The sequence below is a fragment of the Vicugna pacos genome, unplaced genomic scaffold (genome assembly GCF_048564905.1).
Source record: "Vicugna pacos unplaced genomic scaffold, VicPac4 scaffold_5, whole genome shotgun sequence".
NCBI classification, from domain to species: Eukaryota; Metazoa; Chordata; class Mammalia; order Artiodactyla; family Camelidae; genus Vicugna; species Vicugna pacos.
In genome coordinates this window covers 858,770-883,769 of record NW_027328726.1, presented here as the reverse complement: position 1 = coordinate 883,769, position 25,000 = coordinate 858,770, and the positions used below count along the sequence as shown (strand labels likewise).

General features: G+C 54.2%; 1 protein-coding gene and 1 non-coding gene across 2 annotated transcripts in view; one reads left to right on the top strand and one right to left on the bottom strand.

Moving 5' to 3' along the window:
* LOC140692300 (uncharacterized) overlaps positions 1-4,984 on the top strand; it is a 6,632-nt gene extending 1,648 nt beyond the window's left edge. The window contains exons 2-4 of the mRNA XM_072956955.1: positions 2,719-3,046; positions 3,311-3,601; positions 4,701-4,984. Coding sequence (XP_072813056.1) covers positions 2,719-3,046; positions 3,311-3,601; positions 4,701-4,712 — 631 coding nt within the window. The 3' untranslated portion in view covers positions 4,713-4,984. The remainder of the gene's footprint in view (positions 1-2,718; positions 3,047-3,310; positions 3,602-4,700) is intronic.
* A 1,954-nt stretch (positions 4,985-6,938) lies between these two features.
* On the bottom strand, positions 6,939-7,045 carry LOC140692332 (U6 spliceosomal RNA). Its single transcript, XR_012067903.1, has one exon. It is a non-coding gene; the product is annotated as a U6 spliceosomal RNA (small nuclear RNA).
* Positions 7,046-25,000: the final 17,955 nt, after the last annotated feature.

Sequence of the window (25,000 nt, the reverse complement as noted above, 5' to 3'; positions counted from 1 at the left end):
AGACCACTTCTCATGTCAGCCAGTGAGCTGACCAGTTCTCCTTGACTCTTCTTTAGAGCTTCGATTTCGTTTTTGACGTACAGTATACATCTAAACACTATCACTTGGAGGTCCTTCGGTACTTGGATCTCTCCTTTTTTGAAATCTTGATCTAGCAGGCCATCCGTGTCTATTTTGTGGATCGTGCTTTCAGGGAATTTCTCTGGCTCTTTTCATTGGGAGTGGTTCCTCTGCTTCCTCATGCTGCTCCTATCTCTCTGGCACTGTGGCTTAAGGAGTATCAGTTATCTATTGTGGTCCTTAAGGAGTTTAGGTATTTATCTAAAGCCTATACAGGAATAAAACTTTAAAAGGGGGGGAGAGGGAGAGGGAGAGGGGGAGAGAGAGAGAGAGAGAGAGAGAGAGAGAGAGAGAGAGAGAGAGAGAGAGAGAGGGAGAGGGAGATAGAGGGAGACGGAGAGGGGGATAGGGGGAGAGAGAGAGACAGAGACAGAGACGGTGGGAGGGGGAGGGGGGTGGGGGAGCCGGATTTTAAAAGAATGGAGGAAAAAAAGGTTTGAAAAGAGTGTACAAGCAATAATAGAAGAGCAAGTGGAAGCAGAAGAGCGATCGAGGTGAGACGTCTTCTAAAAGCCTTTAAAAAATAGAAAAGATCAGAAAATAAAACACAATTGTTTCAAAAGTAAATTTTTAAAAGGTAATCGGAAATAGAACAGACTTTAACAAGAGATAAAACACAGGATTTGAAAAGGAGGGAGAAAGAAAAGGTTTGAAGACACTGTGTAATCAATAATAGAAGAGTAAGTGGAAGCAGAAGAGCGATCGAGTTGAGACGTCTTTTAATAACCTTAATAAAAAGGAGAAAAAAGATCGAGAAACGATATCTGAAACCTGTAAATAATCAATAACAGGAGATCTAAACCAAGAGAAGAGAAAAAGGAAAGGGGGTGGATGTTTAAAAATAATAATAATAAAAAGATTTTCAAGGAAACATTTAAAAGGGATTAAAACCGTCGACGTAGACGACTGTTCAAAAGTCAAGGTTAAAAAGGTAACAGAAGGTAAAACCGATAGAAGAGAGATTAAAAAAGAGAAAGGAAAAGGAAAAAAAAAAGGGGGGGGGGGACGTGTTCCCGGCACCGCGGTCGGATGCTGCGTTCCTCCCGGGAAGGAGGGTGGCTGGCTGGCCGCCCGCCCTCTCCCGGCCCCGGTCGTTCCGCTGCTCCGTGCGGCTGTGTGCTCCGACTCGGGTCGGCGGCGCTCCTCTCCGTAGGTGGGCTCGGGGAAGACCGTGGAACCGCCCCGCCCCTAGCTGCGTCCCAAAACTCGGCTCCTTCTTAGTCATGGTGGCGCGAGTTCTCTGAGGTACCGGGGCAGAAATATCCTATCTGCCTCGGGCTGTAAACGAATCTCAGTCCTGCCTAGAAGGCTGCGGAGCCCCAGGGTGCGGATTCGAGTCTCGGCCCCGCCCCCGCCCGCATGCTGCACGCCAGAGGCTATGGCGGCTGTGGCTGCGTCCCGCCTCTCTTCTCGCGAGAAGCGCCGGTGATGGCGCCGCGGATCTGAGGAGACGGAGGCTACGGCGCCCCTCCCCCCAGGGCACACCGGCCGTGTTGCTTTGCCTTTCTTTTCCCGTCATGTATGGGGGGGGGGGGCGGGTTGTTCTGCTCTGTATCCCCTCCCGGCCGCCGCCCCGGTCCTCCGCCCGGCTCGTGCGGCCTGTCCCGGCCCCTGGCTGCCGGCCTGCGACTCGGGCTGGGTGTCGCGGGGACCCTCTGTGCCCCTTTCACTTGGATCGGTCGGTCAAGGGGTGCTCTGGGTAGATCTGAGGCTCGGGGGCGCCCCCTCCGTCCCGTCGGCCTCTCCGTTGGAGAGGGGCAGTTTTGGCGAACGAGCCCTATTCCTCCTCTGCCGCTCCCTCCCCGCGGGACCGGTCCCTCCCGCACTGTTTTGCTTTTTACTCTTTCTTTTCTCCTTTTCTCCTACCAGATTTTGGGCGTCTTTGTCTTTCGAAGAGGGCGGTGTTCTGTCGGAGTTCCGCAGGTGCTCTGATTGGCCGAGTGGGTCCGTCGATGTGAGTTTTGGTGTATTTGTGGGAGAGGGTGAGCTACGAGTGTCCTTCTACTCCGCCGTCTTGCTTCTCCGCGGGTTATTTTTGAAGAGTAGGTGCTGGGGATTGAACCCTGGGCCTTTATTTTTTGCATGCTAAGCACGGGCTGTACTGCTGGATCTCTAGGCCCTCCCCACCGCAACACACCCCCCCCTTTCCCACCGCCTCCATAGTACTCGATGAATCTCCTGACTAGATATCTATGCTTCCTTGGAATGGGGCCGTCCGTTTCTTCATCGGATGGATGGACGTCTGTGGATTCGTCTCGTTTCTCTCCACTGCGGTGGGTGGCATCGGGGCGTGGGGTGGGGTTGAGTGGCGTGGGCTGGGAACTGTTCTTCACGTGTAGAGGTGGAGCGGAGCGATGAGGATGGTGACTTTTTCCCCCGAGTGCTCACGCCGGGTGATGGAGGCCTGTGGTCTCACTTGGAAGAGGACTCGGGTGACTGGAACAGAGCCCGTGTGGGGTCGTTGTGGAGGGAGGAACTCCACCCCCCCAGCCCCAGCCCCAGCCCCAGCCCCGGCACTTGTACCTCATCGAGGGACGGTCGGCCGAAAACAAATGAAAGCTGTCAGAGGTGGAGGTGGGGGTGGGGGTGGGGGTGAAGGGGTGGGTGTGTGTGTGTGTGTGTGTGTGTGTGTGTGTGTGTGTGTGTGTGTGTGTCCCCGTTCCCCGTACCACAGTCCCTGGTCGAGGCCCCCCGAGCGGAGAAACGCACGCCAGGCCGTCCGTGCTCCTGGTTGTCCGGCCGCGTGTCCCCGCCGCCCAGAGATCCCGAACCGTCCCGCTCGCTCCCCTGCCGGGTGCCGTGTGCCACCTGCCTGTCGGCCGGGCGCTATTTTAGACACTGCGAAGAAGTCGGCCGGACGGCCGGGCCGGGCCGGGCCGGGCCGGGCCGAGCCGAGCCGAGCCGAGCCGAGCACGTCCAGGCCGAGGTGGGTGGTGCTGGGTTCGGAGGAGTGGGGTACAAGCGGGAGGCGGGCGTCGATGGAGGGGAGGGGGAGGAGGAGGGGGAGCAGGGATGACGATGGGCTGGGGGGCTTGGCGTGTGGGGTGGGGGTGGGAGGGATGGTAGCCATCCTATGACTTTCTCTCCCCACCCCGCCTTTGGCAAGTCTGTTAGAGTGACGAGGTTGTGCTGGTTTCTGGCTGGTGCACACCATAGTGATTGTGTTCTTCTTTTTCCTGGTCTTTTTCAGGAACCCTCGTCCCGAGGGACTGAATCTAGTGCCCTGTGCTGCGCGGTACGACCTAGGGGTCGAATCTGCCAGGAGAGGTCTTACAAGGATCTGGAGGATCCTGGAAAACTGCTACCATCCGGAATCCTACATGGATATTCAAGATCTTGCGGATGGATGGACGGACGGAAGACGGATCGAATGGAGGCCCCGCCCCATCCCCTGGACCCCTTGGCCCAGGAGGATCGTGATGGGTCTGGAAAGGACTCTTCCGACGAGGGTCTCGGGATGGACTTTCTCGGTCCGCGGAAGGTGTTTCTGCACAAAGAGGAAGAGAGGGGCGTTCTCGGCAGGAGAGCCCGAACCGCCTCCTTTCAGGGATCCGCTCCAGTCTGGGTCGGGGTCGGGGTCAGAACGCGACCACCGACGGCTCCCCTCCCTCGTCTTGGCTCTCCAACTTGGGAAACCCTCCTCCCTGCCCCCTCACCCATCTTCTCGTCAGCCTGCCTCCAGCTTCCCCGTGCCAACTACCTCTCTCATGCTGCCGGACTTTCCTCCCCCTTGGGCCGCCAGGAAGCTCTCCCACTCCTCCACGTGCTTTGGCTTGGAATCCCTGACAAACACAAGCGGTGCTGGAGGGCGGGGCCGGGGGCGGTGGCAGAAGGACTCCCTTCATCTTATGGGAGCGACTTTTATCTCCATAGGTGGCGATTGAGAAAACACATAAAATCACTCAGAAGAATACCCATGTGTAGTCTCCCGGACCTAGATCCGTGTCTGTCTGTCTGTCTGTCTCTCTCTGTCTCTCTCTCCATTTCGCTATTCTGTGTGTGTGTGTGTGTGTGTGTGTGTGTGTGTGTGTGTGTGTGTGTGTGTGTGTGTGCCTTTCTGTCTGTCTCCCTTGTCTCTCTTTCCTCTCCTCTCCCCTCCTCTCCTCTTCCCTGTTCTCCCCTCCCTTCCCCCCTCACCCCTCCGCTCCTCTCTTCTCCCCTCTCCTCCACTCCTCTCCTCTCCCCTCGCCTCCTCTCGCTTCCCCTTCCCTCCCCTCTTTTCCCTCCTCTCCTTTCCTGTCCTCTCCCCTTTTATCCCTCCTCTCCTCTGCGCTCTCTCTCTCTCTCTCTCTCTCTCTCTCTCTCTCCCCCCCTTCCCTTCCCTCCCTCCTCCCTACCCCCCAACCCCTACCTTCACAGGGCCTCATAGATTGCAATCGGTTTCCATGAAATGTGATGAAGAGGGAATGAAGTTTAGAATGATATCCCCATGCCATCGAAACCTTCTTCCCCAGGGATAGCGAGTTATTTGTGGTTGTGTTTGTTTTTGTTTTTCTTGTTGTTGTTTTGGGGTGCAACGAGGGCACAGGAGGCGTTGGGAGTGAGGGTGATGTTTCTCTTTCTGTCTGTCTCCTCCTTAGGAAGGATTTTAAGAGGAGGGAGGACTCACAGAAATCTACCATCTCGTCTCGTACTGCAGCTGTGTTTGAGCTTCCTATACGATCTGGGCGGAACACTCCCCACCCTCACCTCAAGCCGCCATCGCCGCCCCCTCAGCCCCCAGCACCCCCGTCCAGTCCCGCGCTTGGGGCGGTGGTTGGGCATGGGGGGATGTTGGCGGGGTGGTCGTTGGTGGGGGTTGGGGTGGTGGAGGAAACCGGAAAACAGACCACTGTGGCACGTGGCTGACTGGGGCTTCAGGGTGAAGGAGGATGAATAAAATGGCCGGAATTAGGCTAACGGATTGCTTCGTTTTGGGGCGGGGGGGGGGGGGAGAGGAGGGGAGGATCATTAGGTCATTCATTCATTCATTCATTTGCTTGGGGGGGGGTGTCATTCGGTTTCTTATGCTCGCCCTTAAAACGGTCGACTCTTCTGACTGACCGGTTGCTGCTCACGGTTCCAGGCCCGTTGTTGAAACTGGAAGCTATCGATCTTACTGTTTCTACTGTATTTCAGTCATTGCAAGTCATCATCGTGCTGGGTCTCTGAGTCCTTCTCCGAGGAGAAGGTCGGTCACGGGACTACTGACCTGACAAAATAGCCTGAGTGACCAAGAAGGCCACACCTTGAGTGCTTATGAGATAATGAGATCTAACCGCCAGCCTCTATAGAATGGGTCACCTGGGAGGCATCGTGACACCATGCTGAGTCTTCTGATGAGAAAACGATTCTGTGGATGGTGATCGATGCTTGATTGTTTGAGCTATGGCTCTAGAACCACCCCACCCACTCCATCCCCAAGGTGGGTACACAGTTTTGAAGACGCTAGCCTGCTGTGAATCCCCTTTGCCCGGCAGAGCGATAAAATGACCTCTTTTCTTCTAAGCTCCAAGACCTTGTCTCTGGATTCTTGGGCTCATCGGGGACGGGGGCCGATCTTTCGGCAACAAGCGTGCTTCAGAAACAACGGATGCCCGAGAAGGACACTCTGCCTCTCCCTCTTCTTCCGGGCCTGAAATGGGGAGGAAAAAATATCGCTTCCCCTGGAAGCCGGAGTCCAGAGCCCGCCATCCGGAGGGACTTCTGGCTTGGCCTTCTCCTGGGGTGGGGGGAGGGCACGCCACCGCACGTGTTCTTTGTCAACTCCCCGTTTCTCTCTTCTCGAGTTATCTCTTTGGGAAGGCTCCCACACTGGATGAAAACAGACAGACAGACAGGCTGGTATCTCTCCCTACCCCACCCTTCGCCCCCCAAATGACTGATCTTCTGTCCCATCAAAATCACCACTTGTTTTCCAACGTGGCTTTCTTGGATCCTGGAGGACTGACATCAACTTAGAGCCAAGATGGGCACAGAACTGAAGGACCTTCTCGGCTGGCCTAAGAAGTCTGTCATCGTGATGTGGGAGGTATTCTTCGAGGGACCTATCTGACTAAGTGCTTGACGGCCTTTTGGACTTTGAACCAACTTGGAGATAGGAACTAGGATGAGAGGGCCCCCGAAATAGCTCAGCAAACTCTTCTCCACCCTTAGAAGAGAGACAGACAGATAGACAGACAGACAGAGAAAGAGAGAGAGAGAGAGAGAGAGACAGACAGACAGACAGACAGACAGACAGTGTGTGTGTGTGTGTGTGTGTGTGTGTGTGTGTGTGTGTGTGTGTGTCTGTCTGTCTGCCTGCCTGTCTGTCTGTCTGACGGTCTGTCGGTCTGTCTGCCTGCTTATTGTAGGAACTCTCTGTCAATGGAAGTATAGTTGACTTACAATGTTGTGTTCATTTATGACGTACGGCATAGTGATTCACTTATTCACACACACACACACACACACACACACACACACACACACACACACACACACGTATACTTTTTCAGGATAGGTTATTACAAGCTATTGAACATAGTTCCCTGTGCTAGACAGTAGGACCTACTTGTGTACCTAGTTTGTATAGGGTGGTTTATATCTGCTAATCCCAAACTCCTGATTTATCCCTCCGCCTTACCCCGTTCCTCCACCCTACCCTGTCCCCTGTGTTAACCATCGGTTTCTTTTCCATGTCTGCGAGTCCAGTCTGTTTCTGTTTTGTAAATAGGTTCCTTGGAGTCTTTTTAAAATGGAGTTATTTATGTATGGATGGGTGTCTTGACTTACTTTCAGATCCCACCTAGAAGTGATGGCATAGGATATCTGTCTTTCCCTGGGTGACTGACTTCACTAAAACTATGGAACGCTTCACGCATGGGCGTGTGTCGTCCACGTTCAGGGGCCGTGCTGATCTTCTCTGGATGGTTCCCATGTTAGTCTATGTCCTGTGGCAGCAAGCGCTTTCCTTAGGGTTTTTGTCTCAACCTGAAAGCCAGCCCGGAGACTGAAGGTCTTCTAGTTGCGTCCACTATCTGCCTAGGACCCTCTCCACGAATGTTTCCCATTTTCTCTCACCCTTTTGCCTTGGCATCATTGAGTACGAAAACGCTCCGTCTCCTGAAGCCTTGCAGACTGAAGCTGGACAACGGGAGGTAAACGTCAGAGAAATGGCCACAACAGCTCCTGTGGAAACCATCCTCGGGCCTGTTTTCGGGGGAGCCGCTCAGAGAGTTGAGCCGAACACCCCAGGACATCATCAGAGGCATTTCAAACTGCTCGAGCCGTTTCGATGACCCCGATGTGTGGAAATCTCCTACCAGACTGACCCCCTACTCCCGGCCCTGAATCTGGTTTCTCATCTGCTCCGACGATTCACCTTTGTGCTGTACTTTGGTTGTCCACACAAGTGCCTCTTAGGCGATACCTGACTGCTTGCTCCCTAGGCCTAGCTTCAGAAGCCCATCGACACCACCGCCTCCTGAGACGAGATACTACAACGGCAACAGTTTCCTTGAACAGACCTGTTCTCAGAACTAAGAAACTGGGTCCATGAAACGCAGGCCCCCTAGGAAACCATTCCCTCCCTCCTGCCCCCAGACCGCACGCACGCACGCACGGACGCACACGCACACGCACACGCACAGTCAACAGCCCAGCTTTTAATGTGTAAAACTTCCAGGGAAGTTACAGAATAGGGAAATGTTGGGGTCCAGAGTAGGCTGCCCCAAAATGTGCCCGATGGATTATGCTGAATGAAAGGGACTTCACAAGTGGCCAAGGGGGAGGGTATAGGTCAGTGGTAGAGTGTGTGCTTAGCAAGCAAGCACAAGGTCTTGGGTTAAATCCCCAGTACCTCCGGTCAAAAATAAATGCATAAAATCGAATTCCTCTCCCCGCCCGCCCCCCAAAGTATACACTGCTGTATGTCAACTCTGTCTCAATAAAACTGGAAGGAAAAAAAAGGAAGGGAAAAAAAAAAAAAGCATGATTTAACAAAAGAAAGAAACAAACAAAGAAAGAACTGCCCGAGGCAAGAGGAACACTCTGTCCCTCCTTTCTGCCTCCCTGGAAGCAGGGGAAAAAGAATTTTTTTTTTTTTTAAAGTCTCCCATCCCAGAGGAATCTATCAAGTCAGAGGTCTGCTTCCATGCCCTTCCATGATTCTCAAACGGTTTAGTGGGGTTTACCCAGGTTAGGAAAAGGAGGGGACTCCTTTGGCCTGAGACCAGGCGAGATTCTCCCCCTCCCTCCCGCCTCCCTCCGTGCAGTTGGGACGGGGTGGCCTAAGGGTGGGGAAATTGAAACCAAAAAACAAAAGCCGTTCAACGGAGAGGAGCCGGAGGCCAAGTCAAAGGCTCTGACCTGAGCACAGAGCTTTCTGCATTTGAATGAAGCGATTGAACGAGGCCCTGCCGAATGGATCCTCCTGACGTCCCCGCCCCCGCTTCCAGGAGACAGTCCAGTCGATTTAGGACCCGATTTGGGACCGATCGGTGGAGGAGGCCTGGGCGGCGGCGGCAGTGGCGGCGGCGGCGGCGGCGGCGGCGGCGGAAGCAGCGGCGGGGGGCGGGGGGGGGGGTGCGCGGGCGGGGGCGGGACCAACGGTCGCTCCAGCTCTGCCTGCCTGCCTGCCTGCCTGCCTGCCTGCCTGCCTGCCTGCCTGCCTGCCTGCGGGGCTGAGGCCTGAGGGCCACGCTGGTTCCTGCCACTCAGGGAAACTTGTGCGGGTGTTGCCGAAAGATCGCCCCCCCCAACCCCGTCCCTGACGAGCCAAATAACCCAGAGACAGGGTCTTAGAGTTTAGAAGAAAAGAGGCAGCTTGATTGCTTTGCTGGGCAAAGGGGACTCACAGCAGGCTAGTAGTGCCTTCCAAACTGTGAACCCGTCTTGGGGTTGGGGTTTCATGCTTCTGTGGACGAACAGGTTGGAGCATGAAAGGGAATCACAACAGGCGGGAGCATAAAAGGTGCTCATGATCAACAAGGGTCTCTGATAAAACTTCCTCCTAAATCTGGATGAGTGTCTGGTAACATGGGACCTCCTGGTGGTCTAGTAGGTCATCAGCCCGTGACCTTCTTTCTCTGGTCAGACTCACCCGGCGGCACCAGCGCCACGGAGGAACTCGGGGTGGGGGGGTGGGAGGGGGCTGGTCGTTCTCCTGAGCTTATCCTCCCGTGACTCCCTTCCTGGGGAAAGACTCAGACGTCAAACATGATTGTCAATTTGAACGATCAGAGGAAGGTCCAATCAAACAAACAGTTAGAATCGACAACTTTAGCTGCTTTGAACAGTGGGCCTGGGGCTGGGAGCGGTGTCTGGTCAGTCGAGTTTGCTGATCGTTCTAAAAGCAAGCAGTAAGCATAAAGCCCAAAATTGGCTTAGCCTAAGTGCGGCCACTTCATGATTCCTCCTTCACTGGGGGCCGAGGCGTGGGGGAGGGCGGGGGTGGGGGACACGACTGAGGTGGCGACGAACTTCTCCGTGAATGCTCGGAGCCGAACTGCTCTCTGGGCCTAGGTCCAAAAAAGGCCTGAGTCTCAGCTATGACAGGTTCTCTCTCTTTCTGGGCACATGGACTGACTCGCCCCGCATCCTCCCATCCTGTCAGACCCTTCGGACACGCACCTCCACCCGAGGAGTTCTTTGGCCTCGTCCAGAAAAAACAAACACACGCACGAACAAAACCAACCGAGCACACAGAAACCCTGATGATCTCCTTGGACCCCATTCACTTCGGAGAGTCCCTCTCGTAGAAATCCCCTCAGCTCGATGATTTCACCATAGCCGCCTCCCTTTCTCTGCCGCAGTGACCCCCACCCCCACCCCCACCCCTGCGTGGGCCCTGTCCCTCTACCTATCAAAAACCAAACCCCAGGAGAAAAGAAAATCAGAATGCTGCTTTGAGCCACTGGATCTGTGAAAGGAACCAAACAGAAAGCCGAAATAACCAAACCAGCCGAACACCAAAAGCGAACAGACAGATACCCCAGAAAGAAGGGCACGCTGACCCCGGCCCCTTTCCTTCCTGGAATCAGGACATAACATACATCTACACCCCCCCCCCTCCCCGGCCAGGGCCTGTCTTTGCTCAACCCAATAGAAGAGCATTTATGTTTTGCCAGTTTTCTGGGTCCTTCTTTGTTTCATAAAACTGAGAAGAAATACGTGTGGAAGTTCTCTCCTATGAATTGAACAGACTGAAGATCCTTTAAATAACCAAATGAGGTGGAAGTGCCGAGAGTACCATACGGGAACACACCGAGACACATCATCATCAAATTGACCAAAATTAAGGGTAAGGAGAAAATATTAAAATGAGCGAGAGAAAAGCAACAAATAACATACAAGGGAACTCCCGTAAGGTTATCAGCTGATTTTTCAGCAGAAACTCTACAGGCCAGAAGTGGGTGGCACAACATATTTAAAGTGATGAAAGGGGAAAAGTGACAGCCAAGAATACTCTACTCCGCAAGGCTCTCGTTCAGATTTGAGGGAGAAATCAAAAGCTTCACAGATAAACGAAAGCTACAAGATTTCAGCACCATCAAGCCGGCTTTACAAGGAATGTTAAAGGATCGTCTCAAGTCATCAAACCCTAAGAAAAGAGAACAAAAACATGACAGAGAAAGGGAGGGAGGGAGGGGGGAGAGAGAGAGAAAGAGAGAGAGAGAGAGAGAGGGAGAGAGAGAGAGAGAGGAGACCTACAAAAGATGGCTTTCCCTGTTTAGGGTCTTCCGTTGTTCCTTATACATTTTGAAATTGTTTGTTCTAGTTCTGTGAGGAATGTCGTGAGTATTTTGACAGGGGTTGCACGGAACCTGCGGATTGCTTTGGGTAGTGTGGCCATTTTGATAGTATTGATTCTGCCAATGCAAGAGCACAAGACAGCTTTCCATTTCTTTGTGTCATTTCAGATTCTGGAGTATAGGTAACCTCCTCGATTAAGTTTATTTCTAGGCATTTTACTGTTTTTGACGCAATGGAAGTGTTTATCCCAGTTATAAAATTCTGGTTTTTAAAGTGGAGGAGGGGAAAAAAAAAAAAAAAAAAAAGGAAAGGAAAGGCCACAAATGGCAAAATATCCTTCTTTCTTACGGGTGAATTGTATTCCATTCCGTGTGTGTATATGTGTGTGTGTGTGTGTGTGTGTGTGTGTGTGTGTGTGTGTGTCCCCTCTTTTTATCTATTCAAATATTGATGTGCACTTAGGATGCTTCCGTATCTTGGCCATTATAAATGATGTTGCTGTTAATAGCAGGGTGTGTGTATCTTTTTGAATTCATCCTTATTTTGCGGTTGGCTTTATTCCTTTGATAACTATGTAAGTTTAAAAAGCTAAAGCGCTAAACCTTCCTGGAAACAATGAACAGTACGTATATGTAAATTAAAAAATATGTGTGCAGTAAAAAATTAAAAAATAAATACATGAATAAAAAAGAAAGAAAGACAAGGAAATTAGCTATCAAGCCATGAAAGACATGGAAGAAACTTAGAAGACATCTTACTAAATCAAAGAAACCGGTCTGAAAATGTTACCAACTGGACAATTCCAACCAAAGGACATCCTGGAAAAGGCAAAGCTCTAGAAACAATAAAAAGATCGTGGTATCCAGGGGTTTGGGGAGAGGGAGGGAAGGAGGAATGAACAGATACAGCGTGTGGGATTTTTTTAAGGCGATGAAATTATTCCGTCGGATACCATAGTGGTGGCTACATGTCATTATGCATTTGTCAAAACCCATAGAACGTACGACATCAAGAGTGAACCGTCATGTAAACTATGGACTTTGATTGATAATAGCGTGTCCATGTCGGACCATCAGTTTGACCAAATAGGCCACACTGATGAGGGATGTTGAGGGGAGGGGAGGATATATGTGTGGGTGGGGAGGGCTGTGTGAGAACTCTCTGTATTTTCTGCTCAATTCTGCTGTGAGCCTGAAACTGCTCTAGGAAATAAAGTCTATTAATCAAAAAACAAAAACAAGAACAAACACAACGAAACAAAACAAAACAGCCAAATGAGGTGAACCAGGATTCAGTCATCCAAAATGGAGCTGGACGGCCAGTGGGAGGAACTTGGTTACAGACATAGTCTTGTTTCGGGGAGGGGCACGTTGTCCCCTCCCTCTACACATCTTGAGTCCTCTGGGCTGGACTGATCCAAAAATGGACCCCAGACGGATCGTTGAGCAGGAGCGACAGGGAACCTCCTGTCTTTCATTCAAGCACTCATGTGTCCCCGAAGCAGGCAGCTTTTCTCCGTTTTAGGACAAGAAATCAGCCCTTTGTGCGAAATGGACCGGGCTGAGAGACTTTGGTTTTGGGTGACCCGTCTGTGAAGAATCGAGACGGAGTTTGGGTTTTGGGGGGGGAAGCCCCTGAAAGAAGTCACGAGGTTGGTTGGTTTTCTCTAGGCTTCCGGGGCCTGAAGGCTCTCAGTGGGAGATCAGGGTGATTTCCTAAGTCCAGATGCAGGGAGGGCACCCTCCACGGAAGTGATTGATTTCCCGCTTTCAGGGAGACAGAAAGAAGAGTCTGAGGGTCCGGTCCCTCTTGCGTCTGCTGGCCGGCCCCTCGGCTTCTTCGGTCACTCTCATTTCTAACCTATCCGTGTGCCACGGAGGCACATACATGTTTGGGGTGGCCTCCCCTGGGTCCCGACACCGGCATCCATGGGGGGAGGGGGGGCATGAGTGGTCAGAACTGTATCAAGCTCAAGGGCGCCACCAACCGGTTTCAAAAACAAATCTGCCAGCAGCTGCTAGCTGCAGCCTTGTCGTTTCAAAGTTCCCGCCTTGCTCTTGTGGTGTTTTCTTTCGTTTCCCCTTCTCCACTTGCCCCGTGGGGTAGTCTGGTGACACACACTTCCAGTGCTTCTTTCTTGCATCTGTGTCTCCTGGGCTGCAGTCCTAAGAACCCCCCCATCCCCCCCCGGCCCCCCCCCCCCCCAATAAGCTCGTTTCTTTACCCTCCACCAGGTCTCCTGGCTTGGGAATCTCGGTTCACACCATGTGTCTCGTGTCCTCTCTGAATTCATGGGCCCAGCCATCCACCCTAAGGAGACGGAGGGAGGGAAGGAAGGCTTTGACCTGGCGACCTTCCTTGCCGGCATCCTCCGGATTTCGGACCCTTCAGTGTGCCACCCGCCACCCGCCATACCACCCTCACCCTGAGGCCTAGCCCTCGGGGCTCCGTCCACGCGGAAACCTGAACGCGGACGGACGGACCTGGATGGCGGGCGGGGTGGGGGTGGGGGGTGGAGGGGCTTGCTTCATCACCGCCGGAACCGTGGAGGCGACCGAGACAGACGCGTCCTTCAAGAGGTGAAGGGACACGTAGCCCGGGCTAGGTCCGTGCCACGGCATGTGATTTGGCTCTAAAAAGGAAACCAGGGGCCCGTGGAGCCGAGAGACCTGTGGGAGACAGGCGGGGCAGTTTCTGCGTGCACATGACTCCCTGAAAGGAGCCAATCTGAAAAGGTGGCATCCTGTAGGGTACCGGCTCTGGATGACGTTCATTCTCAAAAGGGCAAAAGCCCAGAGAGGGTGAAAAGATGAGTGGGGTTGTGTGTGTGCGGGGGTGAAGGTTGTGTCTCTCTCTCTCTCTTTCTCTCTCTCTCTCTCTCTCTCTCTCTCTCTCTCTCTCTCTCTCTCTCTCTCTGTGTGTGTGTGTGTGTGTGTGTGTGTGTGTGAGTGTGCGCGCGTGCGTGTGTGTGTGTGTGTGTGTGTGTGTGTGTGTGTGTGTTGTGGCGGGGGGGGTTGTTGATGAATAGGTGGAGCACAGGGGACTTTTAAGCAGCAAAACTCTCCGGTAGGTAGGCCCACGATGGGATGAAAACCAACGTGTTGGGTATGGCATTCCCTAAGATGGGGTGAACTGAAAGAACCCTTCTGGGTGTCTGCCCCTCAGCCGAAGTTTAAAGTCCTTCCTAAAGCCAGAAGGTAAAGACCCCCGTGAGCAATCTGAGCGGCCATTGCTGAGGGGTAAGAGCGAGGCCAGTGAATCCAGTGAAAGACTGACTGACTGACGTGGGGTCCTGGGTCCCTCGGCTCGACCCCCTTCCCCGGGAAACCGAAGCCTTCGACGCAGGGATGCGCTTTGACACGCTTATGTCTCATCAGAGAAGGTTTCTTCTGCCTGGCATTGTGTGACGGGGCCGAGAAACCCGTCCTCTCCTCCTTTGCATGAGGTAGCCGTCGCTCCCGCCTTGGCGCAGCGGTGAAGAAGGCTACCAGAAACACGGTTCTGCGTTTCTCTCTATACCGTGGGCGAGCGTCACGGCTTTTCCTTGCGTTTCACCATGCAGTCAGAGGGCATTATCAAAACTAAGCGTGCCATCCAAATTTTCCTTTTCCTTTTTTAAAGTGACTGTCAAGAACTTAGGCAGCATCGAGTGAAAACGTTGGGCACCTTCATCTCTTGGTTTGTATGGAGCCAGCTAGGTCATCAGACCCACATCACCATGATTTCTGAATTCTAAGATACTTTCCAATCCATGATATTGTACATTCCTGGGTCCTGGGATGTCATTCTGGTTGATCAGGTCAAAGGGAATGTGTCCCTCCGTAGCACTGATTAACACGTCAGCTTATTTAAACGACAACAGAGGAAATTCCCTTCGGGCGATATTCATTCCACACGCTCAAGGAAACCGATAGGTTGTGTGCCTGAGCCCACACAGTGTGACGCAAGAACGGGGTGGGGGTTGAGGGAGGGGGAACTCTGGCTAGTGTCCGGGACCTAACGGGAGATAGAGTGGAGGGTGATTTTTGCCCTTCTTCAGGGTCAGGGTGAATCGGCCCGAGGTTGACTTGTGCGCTCAGAAAGAGGGCCTTTATCGGATGCCCCGAGCCGACTTTTCTTTTCTTCTTCTTCTTCTTTTCTTTTTTCAGTTTTATTGATATAGGTTTGACATACAGCCCTCTATCAGTTTCAGGTGTACAGCACAATGATTTGACTTCCATAGATCGTGAAGTGATTATTAGGTAACTTTAGTGAACATGAAACAACGATATTTTAAAAGGGGGTTTAATCAACAGAACTGCTGTTTATGATGATCATCTATTCCTAAGAGAAAGGACAGATGAACACTCCAAAATGCAGGAAGTGCATAGGCACAGAATGATGAACAATCTTTACCCGTGCAGACGTTTTGACACCAGGATACGTGGAAAGCTGAAGTCTTAGAACATAGAAATATTTGGCTCTCCATTTGACCTGGAAATCTCCTTGTTGGAAAGAAGCTAATTTCTCCTCCTCATCCTCGTCCTCGTCCTCTTCCTCCTCCTGTCTTTTTAATTTAAAAAACAAATTTTTTTTTAACAAAAAGTTTTTATCTTTTTGGAGGGGGGACGGGTCGTTAGGTGTCTTTATCTACGTTTTAAGTAATTATTTAGATTTATTCTACGTTTTCAGTGGTGGTAGTGGGGACTGAGCCCAAGGCCTTGTGCATGCTGAGCACGCACTCTACCGCAGAGCTCTACGCTTTCCCAGAAAGGAGCAAATTCCTAAACATAGAGCTGGATGAGCAGGTCAGCTTTTTGATCTCATAGAAGCAGCGGCCCTGTTCTCTGGGGGAACCGTCCTTATCTTGTCCGTCTCGACAACGTCAGAAACGTCTACATAGCTCACAATGGCCTGAGACTGAGGCCAGGGGGCTGAATCAGGTAGAACCTGAAACCAAATGGAAGAAACAAAAAAAGGGGGGGGGGGCACGCGGAGGCCTTTTTAAACGTGCACACTGCTGCGAGGGCTCCCTCGTCGAAACTCTAATTCGCAGCCTTCTTAAGGAGAAATATACATCTGAAACGTCTTTTTTTCCACGCAGAGTTTAAAAGCTTTCACCCTCCGAGCCGAAAAACCTTACCCGTCCCATCGGTTCTTTCTAAGTGAGTGGGTTCTCTAGTGTCCTACGCGTCTGCTGGGAAACAAGCTGCTGGAAAACAAGCAACTAGAAACCAAGCTGCACCAACATTTCCATGAGCTTAAAATCTTACATTCACACTTAACTTGCTTAAAAATGCACACGCTTGCTTTGTTTTCATGTTTTACACAGTAGATGACCTAGAACATGCATGATGCTAAAGAAATTGTGTGAGGGGCAATCCTGAGATTGACCGTGAGGGCACAAAGGATGGCAGATATTTCCTTAGGGTAAAACAATGGACGGTCATGGGAAGCCAGATCAGCCATTAACAGAACTTGGTTCTGGCAGGAAAGCATGCGGTTTAACCCCGGGGAAATATTTGCTATCTCGAGATGTCCCAGAGGCAATCACAGGATATACGCTTAGAAATTTTGCATCCCCGGAGGAGGGTGATTGTTCCTGGAAGGGTTAGGCCTGAAATGAATCAGTTAGCCAGCAAGCAGAACTTCGTGCTTCTGGTATGAAATATCTAAAGCCCCACCTCTTTGATCGCATATCTTTTTTTTTTTTTCCCCCCCTGAGCCGTAGACTCCCAATAAACAGGCTGTCGACCAGGCTTTTGGCACTCTAGATCCACGAGACCTTGAGTCCCCTGGTCCCATTTTTGCTCTTTACTTTGTCTCTTTGTTTCTTAATTCTTGCGTCGCCCGTCCTCAGACACGGTCCCGAACTGCGCTGGACGCAGCACCCGTCCTACCCGACTCATGAGTGACCTATAGTTTTTAAATGAAAGCTACAAAGTCTCTGGTCATGTCGATCTGCTGGTCTCGTCTGTATGAGACAGGGCATTACCTGAGTTTCAGAGACATACACAGACACACACAGACAGACAGACACACACACACGCGCGCGCGCGCGCGCGCGCGCGCACACACACACACACACACACACACACACACACACACACACACACACTCTAAAGGGAAAAAAGAACAAAGAAAGAGAAAGAGAAAGAAAAAGGCTCAGGGGAATAAAGGATTCGCTTGCTCTCTGTGACATGACCCAGCAGACCTAGTTGTCACAAGACAGGAAGCTCAACTCTCCATGTTTACATTATGTGTTCCTGAGCTTTCTTGCAGAAAATTCTCATGCATTTCTTTCCCCTCACGGAAGTCTTCTCTATTCCCCACAGAGCCTGGGGCGATGGCTCTGCACCCTGGAGGCGCCTGCGGCCGAGCCAAGATATTGGATGATTTGTGGAAGTGATCAGTGATCCTGAGACAAAGCCCTTCCTTTAGGTAGAAAAGCAAGTGGCCCCTGCTGCTCAGGGAGCTGGTGCTCCCCTTCCCCCCCTCCCGTCATGCCACCTTCTCCTTTGTGCACAAGCTATCGCTTTCGCAACAGAGCTTGGCTTGCCTGAGAGTCTTGTGGAAGCCATCCTCATTTCTATGGTACTGCCGTCCAAGGATCTGGAAAGGGCCCAGTCCCATGTATGCATGTAGGCACGTGTGTACGTCCCCGGCTTGTAGGCCTGACGTGTTTCTCCCTCCAGATACACTTGCCAGAGTTCATTCACGAAAGAGCTCTATGGAACTGGTTTTCAAGGGAACATGCAGGCAGGGAATGCGAACAGGAAGGAACCCAAATGTTTTCCTTCAGGTTGACATGATCTGGGACAGATCCTTCCATCCAGAAAACCAAATGTCAAGGGATTGGTCTCGTGAAAAGAGCCATGTCTTGATTGTGATGAGCAGCGTTCGAGGTGAAACTTTTTGCCTCCCTAGGTTTACCCCGAATCCTTGAAGTTCCTGTGGGTTACCTCTGTCATGAAATGTGTCAGCCAGAAAAATAAAATAAAATAAAATAAAATAAAATAAAATAAAATAAAATAAAATAAAGAGTCTGGGAGCGATGGCTGGCTCGGTCTCAAGTCTCAGGAAGTGTTCACATCCCAAGCAGTCCTGGGGGGTAGTGTGTGTGTTGGGGGGGGGGGAGGCGGCCCGTCTCTGAAAAATTGGTGCCTCCTCCACGTAGTTTTTGGTCCCTTGCAACTGGAGCGTCTGGCGACGTCCCTGGAATGTTTAGATCGTTTCCAAAGAAGATGAGATACGGAAGCGTTCGTTCCTGGCTCCATGAGTCGAAGGGGACGTGCTTTGATATCCTTCTGATAGGAAAGACTCGAGATCTGTCAAGTGTGTTGGCCGACATGACTGGTATACCTTCGGAGGACGGATGGACCGACAGACAGACAGACAGACAGACAGACAGACCGGAATACACACATACTTACTTACTTACATACGTACGTACGTACATACATACATACATACGTATGTGCATACATACATATATACATACAAGTAAAATGTAAAATAAAATAAAATAAAATAAAATAAAATAAAATAAAACAAAACAAAACAAAACAAAACAAAACAAAACAAAACAAAACAAAAGGATGCTGTGAGGAGAAAGTGTCTGTTTCTGGCTAGGACCAAATCGTGTCCGTACGTGGACCGGTTGGGAAACACTTGTGTCCCAGATGGTTCACCGTGACTTCCTCGTGAACATTTGCTGTGACCGATTCGGGCTTGCTTCGGAATAGTCACGGTCTCCGGAATAGTCACGGTCTCGTTCTGAGGAACGTCTCCTGGAAAGCATGTGGAGACCATCTTCGTCTGCCGTCCTTAGGAAACGTTCCAGCAGAGCGGGTGTCCGAGAGCCTCTAGGGGCGATGGCTATGCTTAATGGACTTCTGTCCATCTTCAGGCCGAATTTCGTGGAAGCATGCTGATCTGGCCAGCTGACAAGTCTGAATGGGGGTGATTTTTGGTAGAAATGCGCGTCCTTGGAGAGACCAGGGGAAGGGGAGCATGTCTCAGTGGAAACTCTCGTACAGCGTGATAGAGATGAGAATGCGGTTCTGTGTCATCATCTTTGCGTGCTTCCCGCCACCCTCCCCCTCCCCACCCCGCCCTGCCTTCCACTGATACGCTGGGCCACGTCACGCGTGCTTCGAGTTTTCTCCGATAGTTGGCCAACGCTCTTCCGACTCCCGTTGCCCATGGTTCTCCCGCTTTGGACTTGGCATCCTCGAGAACCAAAGCCGCCCTTTCCCTGAAGCCCCGCCGAGCCGGACTGAGCAGCTGGACATCTGCTGGAGAGAGATCACTGCCGTGTCCCCTCTCGAGACCCTCCTCCTGCCCATTGCTGTGGAGGCCGCTTGGAAAGTGGACCTGAACCCGCATGCGTTTTTCAGGCCGCCCGAGCCTCTTCGAGCCCGACGCCTAGACATCTTCCAGAGTGGTGGCGCTCCGGACTCACACCCGGGGTTTTCTCGTTGGCTTCGGCCACGGACCTTTGTCTTCCTGGAACGAAAGACCAGACCGGTTTCATCAGGTGGAACCATCTGCCTGGTGGCGGGACTGTCGTGGAGCCCTATGGACCACCCCGAAATGTATGTGCAGCCCAAGGGTGATCTCTCCAGCTGAACAACCATCGAGGCCCAAAAGGATCCCCCCCCGCCCCCGCCCCGGGAAGAAAGAAACTTTGACCTTGACCCTTAGCTGCCCGAATGAGAATTTGGATCGGGGTTGGGTAGGGTGATAGAGATCTCCCTTGGCCCAGTTCCCGTGCGCAGGACTTTCAATGACTGTGTCTTCCTGAAAGGACACCCGCCCCCTGACCATGCTGTCTCGTCATCAGTTTGTTTCCACGAGGGATGAAGTGTCATTGTGTGCACGGCAAAGTTGGCCGCTGCCTGTTCGGTCCGCCATCGCTCCGTAAAGGACCGAGGAAGTGTGCGTCGTGACCAGTGACAGATTTCGGAGCCCGTGGGTGGTGGACGGGTGTGTATCTGTTATCCAGGTCACGCGCGACGCGGTGTGTCGTGGTGTGGCCCGCCCGGCCACCCCACCTCCCTTCCCCCATGGAAAATCAAGAGAGAGTATTGCCCGAGACAGACGAAAGTGCAGCCACGAAACCTAAAAGGATGACCCTGGATGTCAACTTGGAGGTGGCTAGGAGACGGCTGAGCATGCATAGGACCACACTGCCACCGTGTGGGATGCTGCACATGTGTCGCCGTCGTGGTTTTCAGCTCCTCCACCTATTGCCCTCACCTACATCCACTCTTTATCTCACTGAACTCTTTTTGAACTCTTTTTTTTTTTTTTGGGGGAAGACAGTGAGAATTTTCTCTCTCTCTCTCTCTCCCTCCCTCTCTCTCTCTCTCTCTCTCTCTCTCTCTCTCTCTCTCTCTCTCTCTCTCTCTCTCTCTCTCTCTCTCCCTACTCTCTCTCATAATTGACCTGACAATAGGATGTCAGTTTTCACGTGTCCAACATAGCGATTCGGGATTCTTCCATGTTCCACGATGATCACCGCGATGAGTCTGGTTACGGATCCGTCACCGGACAGCGTCATGACAATAGTATGGATTGACTCGACTCGCCCTGCTGTCCATGACAACCCGTGATTAATGTATTTAATAATTGGAGATAACTGGAAGCTTGTACTTATTCCTCTCCCTCACCCATTGCACTCATTGTTCCTTCTTGGTATCCATGAGCCTGTTTCAGCTTCCTTGCATGTGTTCCTGCGTATTGTCTTGGGGATTCTGCCTCGAAGTGACAACATCCCTCTTGGACTTAGGTCACTTGGTTAACATCATCCCCTCAAGGTGTAGGTCTCTCCAGACCACGTGACACTGTCCATTCGTCCATCCGCGGGCCCTTAGTGGAACTGCCGGGTCTTCCAGGAGTTTCCTGTGGGATGTTTTGAGGGACTTCTGTCCTGTATTCCCTAATGGCTTTCCTCCACCTCCGTTTTGCCCTCTCCCCCTCGCCCCCACCGCCAACCCCTGTTCCGTGTTGCCTTCTGTCTTCTGTCGGAGAGCGGATTCTGTCAGGTATGAGTCCATAGCTCTGTGTCCGCCCGCCAGCCCGCCCACCCGGCCCCATCGAACGGTGGTCTCTATCACATGTTCCGTCAGAAGCAGGCACTTTCTGCTTGTTTTTGGAACTTGCTGTCGTGATTCCAGGTTCTGGGCCTGTCTGGATATCTCTTACAAACAGAAATGCGTGCGTTTTCCCCCTTTTTAAATTGTTTTTGTTTACTTATTTATGTATTTACTTGCTTACTTATTTACATATATTTATTTATTTAGGCTTTTTTTTGTTGTTGTTGTTCTTGTTGCTGTTGTTGTTTTTGGTTGTTGTTTGCTTATTCGGGGAGGGGAGGTAATTCGTTTCTTTTGCTGGTTTGTTGCCTGACTTAGTGATTGCCTGACTCACCGACTTCCTTATTTACTTGAACGGAGGTCCTGAAGATCGAACCCTGGACCTTGCGCGTGCTGGACAGGCACTCTGCCGCTGAGTTCTACACACCATCCTCCCCCGCCCCCGCCCCTTCCCCATTTGGATACAAAATAATTTTTTTTTTCTTTTAAACTGAAAAAGTCAGTTTGGGTCTCCTGCCCGTGTTTCATCATTGGTTTGTTGGCTTCTAGGAGGTGGAGTTGACCGAGTTCTTGGACTGTTTAGGAGAGGAACCCCTGATGGGCTGTGGTGGTGCTTTTTCTACATTTTTGTTTGTTTGTTTGTTTGTTGTTGTTGTTGTTTTTTGTTAAAACCCCAGAGTAAGTTCTACAACTTGATTTCCCTTTGGTGGTGGGTTTTGTCGTTTGTTTTCATGTTTTTTTTTTTTTTCCACATGGGGCTACAGTTTCCTTGTCCACGTGTGACTGTGTGTCAAACACACACACCGACACACACACACAGACACAGACACGGGCACACATGCACACACAGACACGCGGATGCCCATGCACAGTGTTGTTCTGTGTAGATGCACTGAACCTCGATTTACCGAGCGGGTGGCTATCGACTCGCCCCCCCCCCCAACCGCCGCCCGCATTTTTTTGTTTTTCCTCCTCCTCCCTGTGGTTGTGGTCAGCCGTGCTGACGTCCGTGTTCTCACGACCGACCGCGAGTGCGTTTTCCCCACGCGCCCATTTGTTGTCTTTGGGCTTTGTCGCGATCTGTGCCAAGATCGATTTTTCTTTCCACTTCGATGGGGTTGACGGTCTTCATCCTTTCTTTTCTAGCTTCTGGGCTTTGCCTGTCTGCTTTCAAAAGACCTCCTGCATTCGAGAGGACGGACTCCAAAGCCGATTCCTGCGTTGTTCTCGGAGCGCTCGCCTGGTTTCGGTTTGCCAGCCCCCGCCTTCCCTCCCTGTTTCCCTCCTCCCCTTCCCACCCCCCCCCCCCCGCCGCCGGGAACCCGGGATCTCGTCCTGGTCGCTCTGGGCCACCCGCCGGCGTGTCCGTGTGATCTCCCCCGCCCGGGGAATCGCGTGGGGAGCGCGTCCCCTTCGCGGCAGCCGCCCGCCCGGCCGGCCGTGTCTTGCCAAACCCCGGCTCCCTCCGTCCTCCCCGCCCTGATCTGCTGCCGGGGTGGGTCGCGTCGCGTCGCGTCGCCTCATGCCGCGTGCCGTGCCGTGCCGTGCCGTGACGAGGGTGAGCGGGCTCCGAGGCGGACGCCACGGGGTCGCGCCGGCCGGCCGCCCGGCGCCTCAGCCCGGGACGGTCTCGGGCGTTTGGGCGGCCGGCGGTCGGGATCGGTTCCGGGGACGTTGGCGACGGCTGTCGGGCGCCATCTGGCTGCCGCTCTTGAGATCGTCCCTCTTCTCCCGAGCGTCGGCGACCTCGGCAAGGGATGGGGCTCGGCGGCGGGGCCCGAGGCAGACTTCGGGGAGGCTGGCGACACCGGCGGTGACAGTCCCCGTGGCGCTGAGCCGCGGGCGCGTCCTGCTCTCGGCGCAGATTGGACTCGCAGGCTGATGAGGGGGTGACTGTCGCCGCGCTCCCGGGATCTCGTGTGTAGGGGGAAGCCGTGTGGCCTGGCCTGGTCGACCAGCATCCGCCTGTGCCCCTGCAGCCGCGGGGACCGACCCGAGCCGATCGGACACGGCCTGCGCCGTGCCGCCGCGGGGGAAAGGGACGGGGTGTCCCGCGCCCGGGCCGCCGGCGGCTAGGTGGTCCGGCCCTCGTCTGTGTCCCTTGGACGACTGCTCCCGAGGCGAGGAGCGGCCCGGGCCCAGTGCGGTGAGGCCGGGGACGGGCGCGCTGGGGTTCCCGGTCGTCGGAGGCGCCTCCTTGGATGAAATGTTTTCTGAGTCCCGATGGACCCGGAGACGTGGCTGGGCCGGCCCCTGTTGGCGCGGGAGGCCAGGGAGGGCGCCCCCCGGCCCGTAAGCCTGCCCGCGTGGGTTCCGGTGGCATTTGAGGGACCGAGACTTCATCCGGACTCGGGGACCGGCACGGGGGCGTCCTGCGAGGGATGTGGGGGAGGCAGGCTTTCCCCGGCCCGGTGCTCGGGAGCGGTCCCTCGTGGGGGGCCCTCTCCTCGGAGGCGCCTCTGTGGCATCTCCCCGAGTCCCCGGCCACGCGGGCGAGAAACGGGCAGGGCGTCCCCGGCCCGATCCCGTCTCCCTCTCGTCCCTTCCCATTCCCACTGCTCCTCCTCAACCCCTCCCCCTCCCCCTCCCCCCCCCGGTCGATCAGATGGCCCCCGAGAGCTTCGGGGCTGCCATTTATGGGGGTAGGGCTGGGGGCAGGTGGCCGGACCGAGGTCCCGGGGCCCCCCCTGCAAATCGTGGACCCGACCCGTTTCCGGGCGCTGTCATTTTTCCTTTCGTGTTGGGCATTTTCTGCCAGCAGATAGGTGCTGACACGGTCTTTCTCGGTGTCTGTCACCGAGTGTTGGGTCTCCGGACGCGTGTGGGGCTCTTGGGCTTTGTCTCTGCGTGAGCCCTGGCCTGGTAGAAGCTGACTCTGCTTCTGACACTTGAGCCGCCCGCTCGGGCCTGCGCGCCGGCTCTCGTGTGTGCGTCCGGCTGACGTGGCCCGTGGTGCCGCCTCCGGTCTCTGGTGGCCCGAGGGCGGTGGGGTGAGGTGGCGGCGTGGGTCTTTTACCCCGTGCGCTCCCTGCCGCAGGCACCCGGTGGTGGCCGGCACGACCCCACCCTCCCAGGCTCCGTGCCGCGTGTCAGGCATTCTCCGCCTGGGGTCGTTGGCCACTCTCCTCGTAGAGGAACGAGGAGTGGGTGGCGCCTGGCGAGGCTGAAGCAGGCCCCCCTCTGGTGGTTGTCCTCGCCGGGCCCTCCCTTCTGGCTCTGGGGCTTCCCTGCCCCATGGCTCGCTCGCTCGCTCGCTCACCTGACCGATGTGGTGACGTCATGCTCTCCCGGGCCGGGCCTAAGCCGCGCCAGACGAGGGACGGGACGTTCATGGTGAACGTGGCCTCTCTTCTCGTTCTGCCTGCGGGCCCCTCGCCTCTCCTCCACCGCCCGTGGGTGGCGGGGGCAAGGAAGGGGTGCGGACTCCGGCCCGACCTCGGTCTCCCGTGCCTCGTGGTGTCGGCGGGGCCGGGGTCTTGTGACGCGGCAGACACCTCTCGCCTCCTCGCCTGCTCGGCGTCTTGTCTCGCGAGCGGCCCTCCCCCGCGGTGGGGGAGGGCTGCCCCCGCCGCCACGCCACGTATCCCCTCGCCGGGGTGCGAGCGTGTCTCGCCTTGGCCCTCTGTGGTGCCCCTGGAGCGCTCCAGGTTGTCCCTCAGGTGCCCGAGGCCGAGCGGTGGCATCGCTTCCCGTCCCCAGCGTGTCCTCTCGGGTAACCCCTGCGGTGGTCGTGTGTCCCGAGCCACTCTCTTGAGCAGTGGGGGAGGGGTCGAGACGGTAAGCGAGGCGTGGCCCCGCTCCCCACCCTCGGTTGGGGCCGGGGACGCCTCCTGGTCGTCGTCCTCACCCTGTACGGGGGGGACTGACGCGGCCGGGCGCACGCCGGGTGGGTCCCCCCCTCTGCGGGGCTCGCGCCCGGGCGTGGGAGCGGACGTGGTGGGGCCGGGTGATGTGCCGGTGGGGGCGGGCGCCTGTCTCGTCCCCACGCGGCCTTGGGTGCGTCTCCTCGCGAGGCGGCACGGGCTTGCCCCGGCCCCGACCGCGAACGCTCGCTTTTCGGCCCGCTGCTTACCCCTACCGCAGGCCCC